This window comes from Lithobates pipiens, unplaced genomic scaffold, assembly GCF_037356315.1.
Source record: "Lithobates pipiens isolate NorthernLeopardFrog02 unplaced genomic scaffold, aLitPip1_a1.2 Scaffold_22, whole genome shotgun sequence".
Lineage (NCBI taxonomy): Eukaryota > Metazoa > Chordata > Amphibia > Anura > Ranidae > Lithobates > Lithobates pipiens.
In genome coordinates this window covers 26,294,599-26,311,890 of record NW_027507784.1, presented here as the reverse complement: position 1 = coordinate 26,311,890, position 17,292 = coordinate 26,294,599, and the positions used below count along the sequence as shown (strand labels likewise).

The window sequence follows — 17,292 nt, the reverse complement described above, 5'->3', positions numbered from 1 at the left end:
ATTTTTCTTTCAAAATTGTGATCATCTTGTTTTTTGTCCTGGTGCTTCAGGGACTCAACAAATATGATATAGGTAGTCAAGAAATTAGATGAATAATTTATGCTCCTTGAAAGCCCAAAGGTGCTCCTTGGATTTTGGGCCCCTTTATAAATCTAGGCCAGTGATGGGGAACCGTGGCACTCCAGATGTTTTGCAACTACATTTCCCATGATGCTCAACTACACGGCAGAGTGCATGAGCATCATGAGAAATGTAGTTCCAAAACATCTGGTGTGACAAGGTTCGCCATCCCTGATGGCTGCGAAAAAGTCTCACACATGGTATCCCCATACTTGGGAGGAGTAGTGGAATGTGTTTTGGGGTGTAACTGTATGTCTATGCTGTATGTGAGAAATAACCTGGTATTAGACAACTTTGTGCAAAAGAAATTATTTAATTTCTTAATTTTCCAACAAATTGGAGTTGAGTATCTCAACCTGCTAGATGAATGGTACCAATTCTTCAATTCATGTGAAAAAAAGCTAATGCAGCTTATGGTAAAAAGGAGACAAACCAAAAATCAACTGCTAGAAGCAAAAATCACTGAATTGAGAGAAACTATGGCCCCATTCAAAGACAACATTGAATATCAGGAAAAGACTCAAATATTACAGATTTATCTGTCAAAACATGATGGAGAAATTAAACAGAAAAAAATGAAAAAAATTTCATTTTTTTTATGAATACCATTCTGGCAGAGCCTTATTTGGGAGATCCATTGGATACTAGTATAGACCATAAATCGCGGTCTTACAAAATCCCCCCTGACTTATCTTTTTGATTAAAGAGGTCATGGTGGTCTGGTTAGCAGGTCATTTACCTACATTCACCAGGTGTCGTTTATTTCCAACATCGTTAACTACTAATGGTGATGGTGTAAAAGAGCAGATTTCTTCATCTAATCACATGAATGCTAATTCAGCAATTTCTCTGCTTGCTCATTGATGCACATTGCACTTTTGAACTGTCGTTGTTCATTTATGTTCAAATATGATGCAGATGATGGTTTAGCAGTCTAGACAATTCCACATAATCTGTGATACTCGGTTGTATTTGCAGACAAGTGCGTGCATTGCCTGCTATGATAAATATCCACTGGCTGTTTACTGACACACATTATATTCATGATAATTTGCATTTTTTTTCCTTTATGAATTTATACGTTTAATTTTGTATGTTTGTGTATATATTTAGTGAGCACAAGTACTTTATTGTACACATTTGTATGTCATTGTGCATATAGATTTAGTACTAGTGAACGCAAATATCTATATCAATATTTAAATATTACTAAGCACCCCCTTATTTTTCATACACCCCCCAAGGATGAAGAAGTGTACAGGTGTCTTGACCATTGCAATCACCAACAAAGTCCTCCACCTTGTGATTACCACCACAAAACAATGGATGTGCTCTTACCAGAGAGCATTAGCTGCCCATTACGGGGGGTCAAAGAAGGCTCTTGTATCTCAGAAACGCCATCACCATACGATATTCAGCATATGGCATACAAAGGAGACCAATTCAAATAGCCAATGGGTAAATTGAAAATGCTCTTGTCTCAAACCATGATACCAGATGGTGTACCCCAACAAAGAGATAAATGTCTAATAGTGTAAAATCTTAGCGGTTTGGGCTTTATTGAAAGTATTGCACTAACATGCCAGTGGAATAAAATGAACATGTGTATGAAGAGGCACAGTAGAATTTGTGTGCTTGCATCCAAACGTGATGACAGGAAACTACACCAAGCCCGACCAGTTTCGTCACCACAAGGACTTTTTCCAGGGTGGGGTAGTGTTTGTATCATTTAAATCTGTGACATGACATTGAAATTCTGTATTTAACGAGTATGTAAATCAAACACTTACACTCTACCATCTACTTGTATTAGAAAGTATCCTGTTCTCTTTGTATTGCTTCCTTTGTGTGAAATCCCTGGTGTTCCTGCCAGCCCCTCTGCTTATTAAAAACTGACCAAACTAAGCAGTAGAACATGCTATGATCAATTCTTTAGCTGTGTTTTGCCTTTTATTTCTATTTTTAATTGGATGAGTTGTTTTACAAGGCGGTCATTTACAATCACTTTAACAATTTTTCTCATGAGTATTTAAAGCTATCTTGAGGCTTTTTAGCGCTTGATCCTCGGTTATCCTGTACCAGTCTTTGGGGGGATTAGCTGGGTTGGCTCTGTACATTTCTGCAAAAGATTGATTGAACTTTGCAAAAACAAACTTCCAATAATCTGACCTATCAGCAGTTGTGTCCGAGTAAATAGCCCAGTTTGGGTAGATTGTCTGGTAATCCTTGTAAGGATGGGGCTTCCAATTGGTGTCAGCATTGCTAAAACTCCTATTGGAGATGACATTTGTAGAACATATTGTATGGTCCAGAGCTCCTGTCTGTTCATCATTGTGTTGTGCTAATCCCATTGGTCGATGTATTGAAGAAAAATGTTCTTTATGGTCAGCTCCTCCAGCTTCACAGGGGGCTTTACAGAATGGACACTTCTTGCCACATCCGATCACCTTCTTGGCCAGTTCCTCCTGAGGCTTCAAATTCAGCTGTGAAAGTACAGAACTAACGCTTACTGAGGTTATACCCATTTGTAGTACCTGCTGTAAGTCTGGAAGGAATGCCTCAATGTCATTAATGAACTTCCCTACATCAACATAACTTTGGAAAGCGACAACTTTCAAATTATTCTGAGAAATAACCAGGTCTTTTTTCAAAATATTGCAAAATTTGGCTAAAAATGCTGACACACTACTGACTTGTGCAGTACTTAAATTCTTTAGAGCTTGGATTATTTTCTTAGTCAGTGATTGTAAGATGCCGAATTGCAAAGCTTGGATATCGCTTTGGCCATTATAATATTTAAGAATGTACTGGGAAATCCATTTTTCAACAAAATCTTCATAAACGTTGATGTAATTAATGTATTCTTCACATGATTTATTTTTCAGTAATTCTTCAAGCAACACGCTCTGAAACACAGTATGGCTCTTGAATTCCCATGGCCCTCCTTTCTGCAAAATCTCCTCCACTATCTCCTTTCCAAGATGTCTGTTGATGTGATCGATGATTGCCGGTTTCAAACACAGTTCACAAAATTGTTCGGCTCGCCGTTGGCATTCATTTCTTTTCTCAAACATACTTTGGAAAATAGAAAAATATTCTGGTTTCAGCATCTCCAGACAGCTTCTGGGGTCATTTCTTTGGACAAAGTCATTGTGCATCTTCTGAAATTTGGGAGCAGCATTTCCTAAAATGTGAAGCTTTAGATCCATATTGAATGCTATGGTCATACTGAAATGCCTAACTTCTTGGTTATTCAAACTTCTATTGATGATTTTTAGCAGTTCTTGGGACAATATTTCATTGAAGTTTTCCCTGGTATTAGCACACTTAGAAACATAATGAGTGCATTCATGGAGTAAAGAGCAAGCCAGATTTTGCATGAGGGTTAGCTCTTCACTAGATTGGCTTAAATGGTGCTCTTTATCGATTTTAAACTCCTTTTCATATGCAGCAAAGCTTGTAATGTTGTCCAACTTTTTGAGGGCCTGTTCATCATTTCTCATGTCTTGTTTCAGCTGCTGAATGATGATTTGTTCAATATTCAGTCTCTCCAGTTCACTTAGCTGTAATGTATCTAAAGTACTTTTCCACATCATGTCAAATTCTCTCTCTAGTTGTTCAGGACTGATATAATTTTTGTTCCTTCGCTTTTCTTCCATTATTTCTGCCACTTTTACCTCAATTATATTGATGTATTTCTCCTGCATGGCTTGTATTTCACATTTTTCTCTTTGTATTTGCATTGCTTTCTCACACTTGTCAATCAGAGTATTTTCCAGCTCTTTCCTGAGGTAGTTCACACTTCTGAAAAAGTCTCCTCTGAACATATCCAAGAGATGAGAATTGTTATAGTCATGTTCAAAGTAATTCTCAAGTGATTGTAACATGTTTCTCTCCTCCGTATCCAACAATTGCTTAATTTCATATAGAATGGTGTTCCAGGTCTCCTCCCCTAGTTTATCAGATGGCAGATTATAGATTGAAGTCTCAGTTTTTATCATCCAATGATGAACATGTTTTTGGAATCTCCATTCCCAGTCTGAGTACTCCATGCAGAGCTCGTTGTAGGCTTCGGTCACCAACCGATTTCTGAAACTAAAGATGAATTTCTCATGTTTCACAGCATTCCACAAGCTTTTTAACCATTCAGTGAACTCCAAGATTGTTTGGGGTTTTCCAGGCATGGACTGCAGAGTCTCAATTATGGATTTTTTTAATTCTTGAACAGTCTCACTATAACCTATGTTTATTGAAGCCATGGGGGGTATGCCATACCACAGGCCTGGGATGTAGCAAGAGTGCGCTTCAAGGTCACAGTTGATAATGTCAGAAAAACAAGTTACATCACTTCTTTTCTCTGTTTTTGCTGCAACTCTTGTCAGTTCATTCAGCTGTTCAAGAAATTTCTGTCTGGCTCTTTGGTTTTTCGCATGAGCGGAAACATCACTCACATTCTGGTGTACAAACTGGCAGCTCGGTTTCTTCCCTACTTCTTTCATTCGAAGAAAAGCATAAACTACAATTTGTAAAATGTCCTTAATCTCTTCCGTGTTTTCCATGGCCATATTGACAATGGTAATATCACTCAACCCCACCACCACTGTTGCAATCTCATTATCATGTTCATAGCTGCCATCAAGGGAGGCCAGTTCCAATGATTTTAACCCCTCGGTGTCAATTAGCAGAAGGAACTGACAGCCCAGGTCCTTCTGAAAGGTTTCATCTACAGTGAGAAGTGTCATGAAGGCTCCTCTTGTACATCTTCCGCTGGCCACTGGCAGCTGCAAACCGAACATGGTGTTCAGAAGAGTGGATTTCCCTGTACTCTGAACTCCCAGCACAGTTATTACTCGTATTCTACATTTCCCTCCTGTTTTTATGTCTGTTTCTTTTAGGACATCTGTTATCCATTGCAGGGGGATGTTGGAAGTATCTCCATCTATCAGTTCTAATGGATACCCATCAAGTAGAATACCTGAAGCTATTTTGGGAAGTTTACTGTGTATTTCATCTGTATCTTGATCTTTCTTTTTCATGTACTGTGCTGCTTCATAAAATTGCCCCAACTCACGTAGAAAGTGCTCAACACCTAAACTACTATCAGCTATCCTTTGGTCTATGTTTTTTAGCTCACTTGCATCACCAGACAAGTCATTGTGTTTTTCTCTGTACTCTGCCTGTAACATTGAAAGATTATTTCTTCCAGCTTCATCAAGATAAATTTTTAACCATTTTAGAAAAAGTTGCCTCTCTGGGGAAGGGCTCACTGCCATTGTTTGTACAAATTTTTGAATGCTATCAGCCAGAGTTTGGTATCTTTGTTGCGTCCGAAGGTGATGTATTTCAGATTGGAGCTGTGATTTATATTCTTCCGGATCTCTATCACCAAGTTCTTTCAGTCTGCACACTTCCTTTTCTACTTTTGTCAGTTGTCTCCAGAGGTCTCCTTGTAGTTTCATTTCCTCCTTTTTAAATTGTGTTATGTCTTTTATATGATCTGTAATTTCCTTTGCTTTTCTTTTTGCTGATTCACAAAAGTCTTCATCTACTGCAATATTTGATTTGTTCCAGATCTCCATGTGTGCAATTTTCTGCAAACTTAGCTTCTTTGCATCATTTGTAATTAAATATTTTATTGCTGTCTGCAATTGTGATGCAATCTGTGAGTCATTCCCATTCTTTTTTTTAATTATTATATTCGTTTTCTTCAGTTTTAGCTTGTCTGATACATTTTTCAGGTATTTTAGTGTATCATCTCCTGGCTTTTTATCGCTTCCATTGACAACTAAAAAATAATGTGTGTCTTTATTTTCTGACAAACCAGAAAGAATTTGATATTGTTCTTCATTTATGCTCTCAACAAATATGAACATGGCTGTTGAAATGGATAATAAGAATTGAAGCTGTTGGTTGTGAGATTCCAGGTCCCCTCGAAGATTGGTCACAGCTATGGGTTCACTAAAGACATCTATACCTTTCTGGCCAGAAGGGAAATACCAGCTTATCTCCACCAGTCCATCTGAACTTCTCTTCATAATGTTCCCACCATCCATATCCCGATGTACAAAAAAATGATGGGTCTGCAGGGCAGAACTGAGAACATGATTGAGGAGATTAGACTTTGATAAGTTGCATGATCCTAGTCTGACAAATGAACAGATAGGCATACAAATGTTTACGAGATTGTCTTCTTTGAATCCTTTTAAATTTGCTAATGACTGTGGTCTCCATCGTTTTACAATGTCTCTCATTGCCCACAACATGAAGGTACAATGTGAATTGTCACCAGATGGGGGGAGCAGCAGGGGGATGGCAAACTGACACATGGACATTTTTGTTACAATTTCTTGCTGGCTAATGTAGTTTTTGCATATATTGTGTACATCACACAGAACATCAAGAGGATTAGCAGCACTAGATGACTCGACTATGTCAGTGTCAAAATCCATATCTTCTTCTGACTTCTGAATCATCTCGGGAATTATATAGTTCCTGGCAGTTCTTTCCAAGGCCATCAATTTGCTCAGAAAATAAAACGCTTGGTTGTTTTCAGCATAATTTGCATAAGTAGGTCTTCTAATTTTTCGAACAAGAAATAACAGATCTGTAGAATAGAATCAAGAGAAGGTTGAAAAAATGCATCAGAAGCTTATGTCAAAAGGTATAACAACATTTCTGTAAGAGAAATCTGGTAAAATAATCTTATACAACTTAGTTTATACAATTTTTGAAGATAATGTGTTGGTACTGTGCTTTTTGATTTCCTACCCAAATTCCAAGTAACTTGCTTTTCTAAATTTCAAACCCCAGTATGTTTACAAGTACATAACAGCCTGTACAATGATGAATTTTATTTCTCAGTGTCAAATTTCACAAGCTTGTGCTCATGCAGTTTATAAAAACAAGTCTAAAGAAAAAAAATGTCATTAAGCCCAGGATCACACTGGGCTGCGGGAATGAAGCCTTGGGAGTCCAGCTGAACTCGTACGATTTCACTCCCGCTTGTCAGTCCCGATTTTGGCCGCGATTACAGAGACATCTGTGCAGGTTTCTGCCCAGATGCCAATGTAAATCTCAGGCCCAAATCACAAAAAGTAGTACGGAAACTAGTTTTTGAAATCGGTGCAGCCCCGCAGATGCGGTGTCGCACTGATTAAGACAGTGCCATTGCCGTAAATTGCCGCCGATTTGACATGTCAAATCGCACCAGGGCTTAATGAAATTAAATGGGGCATTGCAAATGTCATTCTGAATATGCTAGCAACTTGGCTTTTCAATCGCCTTAACACCTTTTGAGTCGCTCACCATGAAAAAGTTTGCACATCAGAAGTTTTGTCACTTTGATCATCATTCATTTCATCCACATTCTAGATCATTACCCTGGTCAAACGATATCATGGCAACTAGTATGTTCAGAAGGTCAGCAATGGTGATGTGATGACATGATTACTTTATTACCATTCGATATGATTTTTACCAACAGATATTTCTCCTGGCCTTTGAATAAAAATGATAGAAACTGTCCCCCCAAAAAATGGATTAAGGACTACATCCTTGTGTCAGGAAATCCTCAGCTCCACTTATATCGATTGCTTTCCCTTGAATTTATAGATCCCAATTTGTTTTGTATTGTGAAAGATAATGGTACGCTAAGTAAATTGATACCAAACATGCCACGCTTCAAAATTGTGCCGCTCGCAAAATTCTCCATAGGCAACTTTTAAAAATTCCTACAAGTTACCAGTTTTGAGTAACAGAGGTCTAGGGCTAGAATTATTGCTCTCGCTCTAACAATCGTGGTGATACCTCACATGTGTGGCTTGAACATCGTTTTCATATGCGGGCGCTACTCATGTGTACATTCATTTCTGCACGCAAGCTCGGCAGGACGGACACTTTATAGTTAAAGCGGGGCTCCACCCTAAAGTGGAACTTCCGTTCATCGGAACCCTCCCCCCTCCGGCGCCAAAATTGCCACCTTACAGGGGGGAGGGGGTGCAGATACCTGTACAGTACAGGTATTTGCACCCACTTCCGGCATAGATATCCACAGAATCTGCAGATATTTACGCCACTTCCTGCGGGTCACCCATTGTCCGCTAGGAAACACACGGATCCCAGAGACAGCGGGGACCATCCTTATTGCGCAGAGCGACTTGCGCATGCTCAGTAGGGAACCGGAAAGTGAAGCCGCAAGGCTCCACTTCCTGATTCCCATACCCAAGATGGCGGCGGCAGCACCCGAGAGACGATCGAGAGATCGGCTTCAGGTGCCGACATCGCGGGCGCGCTGGGCGGGTAAGTGTCATTATTTTAAAAGTTAGCAGCTGCAGTATTTGTAGCCACTGACTTTAAAAAAAAAAAACTGGCCGAACTCCCGCTTTAAATTTTTTTTTTTGAATCTTATTTATTTTGACACTGTCCTTTAAAAAAAAAATGTTTGGGTCACTTTTATTCCTATTACAACAAATGTAAACATCCCTTGTAATAGAAAAAAAGCATGACAGGACCTCTTAAATATGAGATCTGGGATGAAAAAGACCTCACATCTCATATTTATACTAAAATGCAATAAAAAAAAAAAGAAAGTAATTTGAAAGAAAAAAATAATAGTTTTTCTCCTTTAAGAGCATTGGGCAGAAGTGGCGTATGGCGTCACTTCCACCAGTCAATGCTATGGAGCCGAGTGGGGACCATCTTCCCCTCACTCAGCAGCCAGCCAAGCATGGAAGCAGACGCGGACGGAGACACCTGGAGTACAGCAGGAGGGGGCGCCCCCTTCCCACCCCCGATAAAAGTGATCTTGTGGTGAATCTGCTGCAGAGATCACTATTATCTGAAAGAAGACCTCCCGCTAAAGAAGAGGATGCTGGGGTTATGGCATCTAGCTGCTGCCATAACAACGGTATTCATCTTCAAAGAGCCAACGTATAACTGCGCAGGGCAGTCCGTAAGTAGTTAAAACATTTTTATATCTAAAAAAACACATTTTTTTTACCTTCTTTAATGTCCGGTTCTTCGTCAAGTTTTAGTTGTTTAGAACTTTTAAACTCATTTGTTTCATTTTCCTTCTCGTCCTCAGTTTTGACAAATGAATCTGTCAAAAAGTGTGATAAATCAGTTATGCTTTTGTCAATAAATATATCACTGAGGTCTAAAGTGAATTTATGTAAAAATGTATATCTCCCGTCCCATGAACACATTGACCTAGTAAACATTGCAGAGTTGAAAAAATATCTCTGCTCTGGTCTTCATTTGTCTTGAGCCTAATGACTGGTACACACCATTAGAAAATTGGAAGAAAAATTCCATTTGACATACGATTGTTCGATTTTCATATGTACACAACGTTTGACATCCGATTCCACATCCACAAACGAAAAATTCCAAAGCAACAAACTCTTTTTCTTGTGTGTGAACAGAACGAACAATTCGTTGAATGTGTACCATTTTCACACAGATTTCCTAGGAGAAATATCAGATACGAAAAACTGCGCATGATCAGAAACAACAAAGGAAAAAACAAAAGCCTTTGTCATCTGAGAAATTTTGTACATAATTTCTATCCTTCATTCCGCCCTATTTTCTTATAGTGTGTGCCCCTCTTTAGGCGATCTGAATTTAGACAGAGCAACTGATTGACCAGATATGAGTGCCCTTAATCCCATGAGCTAAAACATATGTGCAAATGTTTAAATTTTTTACCTAAATTTACTTAAAGCGGAGTTCCACCCATTTTACGAACTTTGTCTGTGCTGCATGCCCTTAGCTTATACTTTTTAGAATGGCAATTTTTTTTTTTTTTATGCTTGTTAATACCTTATTATTGATTTATTCTCCACGACTTCCGCCTCTAATCGCCTAGGCTATTACATCACTAGGCGATTCCGATTCGCAAGGGTTCTTGGGATAGCGTCGTCATGTATCCCAGGAGTTCTTGCAAATAGACTATTGCTGAAATCTCATGTTATTTCCAGACTGTTGGTATGGCAACATGTCAGGAGTGATGGAGCGCCACACAGTGACATTATTGTGCAAGCGCGAGATCAGGAGGTGCATGCTGGGAATCCAGCTGCACCGGGTCCCGGAAATAGATACCAGAGGCCTTCAGATGCCCACAGTGGACATGGCCCCTGCTAGCTTCCGAGATCAAGGTAGTCTCTTTATTTTGAACTGAGATCAAACTGAATACACTATAGGCACTAGCTAAATGTGCCAGATAAAATGACAAATGACAGCGGCATTTAAAAAAAAATGTGACTTGGGGGACTGGAACTCCACTTTAAGTTTCAGTACAGGAAAGGATTTACTTTAATTGGGCTAAACAATTGGGTGTAGAGGAGACAGTCATTTGATTATAGGTTCACATTTTTTTAAGTATTTACCTTCTGAATCTCTTTGTCTTTTCAAAAGGTTGTGGGAGAAACATTCTTCTAAAACAAATGAAAGATTACTTGAAAAATGACACAATTTAAAGCACAGGGAAGTTTCAATGAACAATATCTATCCCTAAAAAGTTTACCATATTAAATATTCTAAACAATCTACTTGCTTTGTATACCTTATGGAAGCTATTTCCTTATATCATTGACATATTACATAAAAAAAACATTTGCATCAGCACCTGTTCCCTGAAAAGCTTACAGTCTAATGATACCCTTACGCTCACACATAGTGACCAGTATGAGAGAGTGAGAGCGAAAACACCAAATTTAACACACCTGCTCCCCATTCACACCTGAGACCTTGTAGCACTAATGAGTCACATGACGCCGGGGGAGGGAAAATGACTAATTGGGCCCAATGTGAACATTTTCACTTAGGGGTGTACTCATTTTTGTTGCCAGCGGTTTAGACATTAATGTCTGTGTGTTGAGTTATTTTGAGGGGACGGCAAATTTACACTGTTATACAAGCTGTACACTCACTACTTTACATTGTAGCAAAGTGTCATTTCTTCAAGTGTTGTCACATGAAAAGATAGGATAAAATATATACATAATACAAATCTGATACAATTCTTGCACTCTAAAATACAATATATACCAGGTAAAATTGAAACTAACAAACTCGGGGGCGTGGTGTGGACATGAGACGCGCTGTGTGAGCATGCAGTGAACCTCTGGGCTCTGGGGAGGCTGAGCCGATCGGTGCAGAGCTGGAGTGAGACGTGAGATGTGAGACGGCCCTCCAACTCCCTGAATCCAGGCTCCTTCCGCCCACAAGATTGAAGCTGGACATGGTGACACGCCGGCATACTGCTCCGCAATCTGGCGGTAAGGGGAAACCTCAGACGGGACAGCAGACAGGTGGTCTGAGAGCATACCTGTCCCCACAGAGTGCGGAGCAAGGAAAAGTAGCCCGGAAAGGACTAGAGCCAGATGTGAAAGGCACTGGATCTCCAGAATGCAAGGTCATCCAAGGAAGGCTCAGGTATGAAAAAGAAATGCAAATGAAGGGTCAGGGCCTGCCGGGATTTGAAAGGAGAAGCTTAACAAGTCTAACACTGGCTGGAGATAGACTGATTGGAGTGCTGGGGATGGAGGAGCAAGATGACTTGGCTGGGAGGGAGAAGCACACGAATGCAGCCAGGGTCTGTAAAGTAGCCTGTCAAGGTATAGAGACTGAGTCTATTAAGGAAGCCCAGGGACAGTATGGGACACAGGATATCCCGGGAGAAGAGACTAAAGTGGTGAGAAAGGTAGACCCTTTAAAAGAAAATAAACGAGGGGTGGACTGTGAAGGGAGGACCCCCGAGGGGGGAGCAAGTGGTTTGAGCCCCGATAAGTCCCCAGAAGGATCCCCAGGAAGGGATATAAGAAAACAAACATCACAACCTATATTACAACCCACATTACTGGCACAGAGTCCCTCATTAGAGCAAATAGTGTCCTAATCAGAGGTAATAGGGGTGACAATGGATAAAGAACTAAGGGAACTATTGAGAGCTCTCCCTACAAAAACGGATATACAATCATTAATTGCAGCAGTAGAGCTATCATGTAAACAAATGATGGATGGCCTGAGAGAGGATATAGTAGCCCTGGGACATAGAGTGGAAGAGGTGGAGACAGACCAAGATGGCATTAAACTGGCAGTGGCGGACACACAGGAGATGGTAAAGCACCATGAAGGAGTAATAAATTCACTATTAGACCAATTGGACGATCAAGAAAATAGGGATCGAAGGCAAAACATCCATGTAAGAGGCCTGGCCAAGGCCAAAGGGGGTGTGAATTTATTACAGACAGTGACAGAATTGTTCAACCAGATGCTGGGGCCTTTTACAACAGAAAAGGTGGAAATAGACAGGATACATCGGTCTCTGTCTCAACCCTCCAAGAGTACGGATAGACCCTGAGACATTATATGCAAACTGCATAAGTACACTATGAAAGAAGCAATTATGAAAGTAGCCCGTAACAATTCTAACATAGAGTTTGAAGTTTGTCAGATATCCCTATTTCCAGACCTAATCATACCGCACACTAATGCAACGTAGGACTGTCCGGCCTCTATTGGAGGTGATGCGAACCTTCTCTCTCTCTCCTTTCTTTCCCCTGCCCTCGGTACCTCTATGCCTTGTTGATGTCAGATATAACCAGAAGAAGTCAACGGGGCGGGGGGGCAGGAGGAGGAAGGTAAAAGGAAATGGAAGAGGTTAGGATAATATCTTACAATGTAAGGGGACTGGGCTCCCCATGTAAAAGGGGTCAACTCTGGTGCGAACTGTGCACTCTGGGAACAGAGATTGTGTTCCTTCAGGAGACGCACTTCGCGACAGGGGCAACCCCACGATTGCCATGTTCATTGTTTAGTCAGTGGCACCATGCGACTTCCCCTATTAAGGGAGCAAGAGGAGTCTCAATAGCGTTCCATAAGCAATGCCCCTTTTCCTGTATGGAAGTAGAAGCAGATCCAGAGGGACGTTATCTGTTTGTGAAGGGGAAAATTCATGGGCAGTGCTGCACATTTACGACAATTTACGCCCCTAATAATCGTACAGTGGACTTTATATCAAAAATATTGAAAAAATTAGGGAGGTTTAGGGAGGGAATATTAATATTAGGAGGAGATTTTAACCTCACATTAGATCCTGAGATAGACACATCATCTGGCAAAACACCATTATCACTTAGAGCACAGAGACACTTAAAAAAGAGCTTAAGAATGTTACATTTGGTAGATAGTTGGCAGACACTACATACACGAGAGAAAGACTTTAGTTATTATTCTAAGACACATAATATATAATCATGGATAGACCTATTTTTGATAGATCAGTTTGATCTACATAGGGTTCAATCCTCTAAAATTAGATTAATCACAATCTCAGATCACGCTCCAATAGAGTTAAATATGAGGATGGGAATGGTAGGGAGAAAAGGGAAAACGTGGCATTTAAATGAAAATATACTGGATGATAAAAGAGTTTTTGAAAAAGTTTTTTAATAATAGGTTAGTTGATTATTTTGAAGACAATGTTCCAGGTGATGTGTCCGACCAGGTGGTGTGGGAGGCTGATAAGGCAGTAATGAGGGGGGAATTGATTGCGCAGGGTTCACATATCAAAAAGGAACGGTAAAAGCAAATAGAGGAGCTCTTAGAAGAAATACACAAACTAGAAATTAAACATAGAAATAATCTACAACTTGTAGAGTCGAATAGACTGGAGGAATTACGATTGAAATTAGTCCAATGTCTAGATCTAAAGTGAAAAATAAGCAAAGGTACTACGCACACCGGTTCTACGAGCAAGGCAGTAAAGGAGGAAAGCTACTAGCCAGACAGTTAAAGAGACAACAAGAATTAAAGCATGTCCATAATTTAGTAGTGAATAAGAAACAAATAATAGATACCCAGAAAATTACAGCAGAATTCCAAAAGTATTATAAGTCATTGTATAATATAGAACTGAGCCCAGTGAGGAACGGGGAGGGGGGATTAGAGGAAAGGAAAAAAAAAAATTGAGAATATTTAAGAGCAGCGGAACTGCTGACTATCCGAAACAAGCACTTGAGGAAATGGAACAAATAATTACGGAAGCTTCACAAATGTATATTATAAAAGATTCCTGCCAATTCTAAGCCGCCCCCTATGTAATTACTTTAATTCTATTAAAATATCTAACCCCTTACCACCTGAGGCGCTATTGGCATATATAACAGTATTGCCAAAGGGGGGGAAGGACCCCCAACACTGTGCGAACTACAGGCCCATCTCCCTGTTGAACTCGGACACGAAGATCCTATCTAAAATACTGGCCCTTCGAATGCAAGAACAGGTAGCAAAAATAGTCCACCTGGACCAGACAGGATTTATAAAAGATCGGGAAACCAGAGACAATACCATCAGAGCCTTACACATTTTGCACTGGGCGCAAAATGGACCGGATAAAATACTGAGGGTGGGGTGTCTGGCTTCGAGGAGTGGCCGGATGTGGAAGGTGCGGAGGGTGTGTCTGAGATGGTGAGGGGATGTGAGTGAGCTGCCGGCGGGCTCTTTCCCTGTGCTTCCGATGTCTAACGTGCCCTGGCTGGGAAGGTGGAGTGGTTGAGTGGTGACCTGTGGGACGTATGTAGACTGCGGAGATTCCGGAAATTGCCGAAGGGAGCCGAGGCTTTCCGAAAATCACCGGAAGCTGCCGAGGTCCACCGAAGTTCGCAGAGACTAGCCGAGAACAGCCGGAAGACAGTGTAAGCCGTGAGACACTTGAGAGACACCCGCGGGACGTGCTACGGCCGGGGACTGCTTTGAGGGACACGCCGGGAGTTGTGTACGGCTTTGGAGCGGTGTGGAGGAGACTTAAAAGCCCAGAGGTATGTGGTGAGGGGAACTGGACAGAGGCAGAGGAGTCAGAACAGTTGATACCAACGAAGTAAGTGATACCTATGCCTCCCACCCCAGACACGGGCGCTTTGTGGTGAGAAGATTCATGTAGCCTAAGTGGAATCAAAGCCATGTATCAAGGAAAATTTTAAAAGGATATACTAGGCGGGCTGATATTTGATCACTTCCAAGCACCTCAGGCTGGTTAACATCTGATAAACCTGATAGGAAAGCACAGGGTCTGTGTGAATACTCAGACTTTTTTTTATTCTGGAATAACAGTCGCTTAAAAGTTGTTATTACCCATAAAAACGGTGTAAGTGCTGTATAACCTGTTTATAATAAGACACTGGCATTGAACCACGATATCAGTGAAGGAAAAGTGACTGATCTCAGCAGGACTTATATTTATTTAGTCAACCCAGCACACGGGCTTTTCTTTTTTTCCCCCTCCTCCTCTACGGCCGCCCCTCCCCCCCCCCCCGCCTTTGTTGCTTTAGCTGCCCCAAAGAAGTATCTATTCCATTATTCTAGGGTATCCTGGGCTACTATATTTTTTATTCCCCGCTGTGGCTGTACTACTTTATTGATCAGGTCTCCATTTTAGCAATAATCCTGAACAAAGATGATATCAAGGCGGCGAGGAGAAGAGCAGGCATTACTGAAGAGTGAAGGGACACAACATCTCCGTTCCTCAAAAGAAAAGAACTCCCAGGTAGCACAAGCAGCTGCAGCAAAACTAGAACGGTACACTCGTACATCGGGCCAGTCTTCAATAAAAGGAGAGCAGCCGGTATTACCGTCCCAACCTACACAAGTGAAACCGCAGCAGGGGGGCTCAGTGGATAGAAAAAGCCAGGGCCATACAGGCTCAAATACTGTAGGAGTACCAGGTTCAAAGAACGCAAGTAAACGCCAAGGGGTAACCCATGGTGAGACTGAAATTATTGTTAAGGGTAACCCCCCTGTTGAGGAGGATCCAACATTAAGAGAGGTCCTTCAAGCTGTTAACGCATGTAAAACTTCGCTGGGAGAGTTATGTGGTCAGTTTAAAAGTATGAAGGAGGAGTTACTACTGATCAGACAGGACATGCAGAAAGCAGCAGTAAGAACAGCAGTGCTAGAAACAATAATAAGTCAAATGGAAGATGATCTACACCCAGTGCATCAAGAAGTTAATAGTATGAGAAAACGACTAGCTAACCAAACCGCCAGAATGGATGAAATGGAAAATAGACTTTGAAGAGACAACATAAGGATGCTGGGACTACCCGAGAGAAGTGAAGGCCTTGACCCTATAAAATTCTTAGAGTCATGGGTTATAGAACTGTTCAGCAGAGAAAAATTTTCATCTTTTTTCTCAATAGAAAGGGCCCATCGAGTCCCTTTTAAAGCCCCACCTCCTGGGGGCCGCCCTAGACCAATGATCTTGAAATTTTTCAATTACAATGATAAAGTGACGTTGATGCGTAAGGCAAGGGATTTGGGAAATGTTATGTATGACGGTGTGAAGATTCCTTTCTATCCAGAGTATTCACCGGAACTGCAGAGGCGTAGGGCCGAATTTTTAGAAGTTAAACGTACTTTACGGTCCCATAAGATCACATATGCCCTCTTATACCCAGCACGCTTGCAAATAGCGACACTGGGGGGAACACAGTTGTTTGACTCCCCGGGCGATGTAATCTCATGGTTGGAGGCTAATAAGGAGTCATTACAGATGCATTAAGGGAGTGGAGGAGGAGATGGGTGGGGGGTGAGGGGGGAGCGGGGTTTTTTCTATTTTTGAATATTTTTCGGAACACGGGGAGAGAGTTGAGGGAGATTTAAATGAAGTATGAAATAATGATAGTAGGGGAGATAGGGGTAAAGGTTTTTTTTTTTTTTTCTTATTTGTTTCTTATCACTTTTGGTTTATGTCCCTTCCCTGGCGGAGGAAGAGTGTTATGAGAGTGGGGAAGTGAAGGAAGGGAAGGATGGAAGGGAGGAGTGTGAGAAGGCCACGCGTACCCCCTCAGTGGAATGCCTAGATAGGTGGTGGGTTGGGGGGGTAGGGAGGGAGGGGGGTGTCGGGAGCGGGTGGGAAGGGAGAGAGGGTGGAAGGGGTCAAGAAATTTTGAATATACAGTGGTGTGAAAAAGTGTTTGCCCCCTTCCTCATTTCCTGTTCCTTTGCATGTTTGTCACACTTAAGTGTTTCGGAACATCAAACCAATTTAAACAATAGTCAAGGACAACACAAGTAAACACAAAATGCAATTTGTAAATGAAGGTGTTTATTATTAAAGGTGAAAAAAAATCCAAACCATCATGGCCCTGTGTGAAAAAGGGATTGCCCCCTAAA

The 17,292-nt window shown here is 41.1% G+C and overlaps 1 protein-coding gene across 6 annotated transcripts in view; it reads right to left on the bottom strand.

Annotated features, from left to right (window-relative positions):
* Nucleotides 1-1,655: 1,655 nt before the first annotated feature.
* The window catches only part of LOC143923457 (interferon-induced very large GTPase 1-like), a 110,349-nt gene continuing 94,712 nt past the window's right edge, over nucleotides 1,656-17,292 (bottom strand). For 4 of the 6 annotated variants that reach the window (XM_077447143.1, XM_077447147.1, XM_077447144.1 and 1 more), the window contains 3 exons: nucleotides 10,506-10,555; nucleotides 9,119-9,217; nucleotides 1,656-6,724 (listed from right to left, as the gene is read on the bottom strand). In XM_077447143.1, the coding sequence (XP_077303269.1) occupies nucleotides 2,127-6,724; nucleotides 9,119-9,217; nucleotides 10,506-10,555 (4,747 nt within the window). In that variant the 3' untranslated portion in view covers nucleotides 1,656-2,126. The remainder of the gene's footprint in view (nucleotides 6,725-9,118; nucleotides 9,218-10,505; nucleotides 10,556-17,292) is intronic. The other 2 variants (XM_077447145.1, XM_077447146.1) reach the window with 2 other exon arrangements.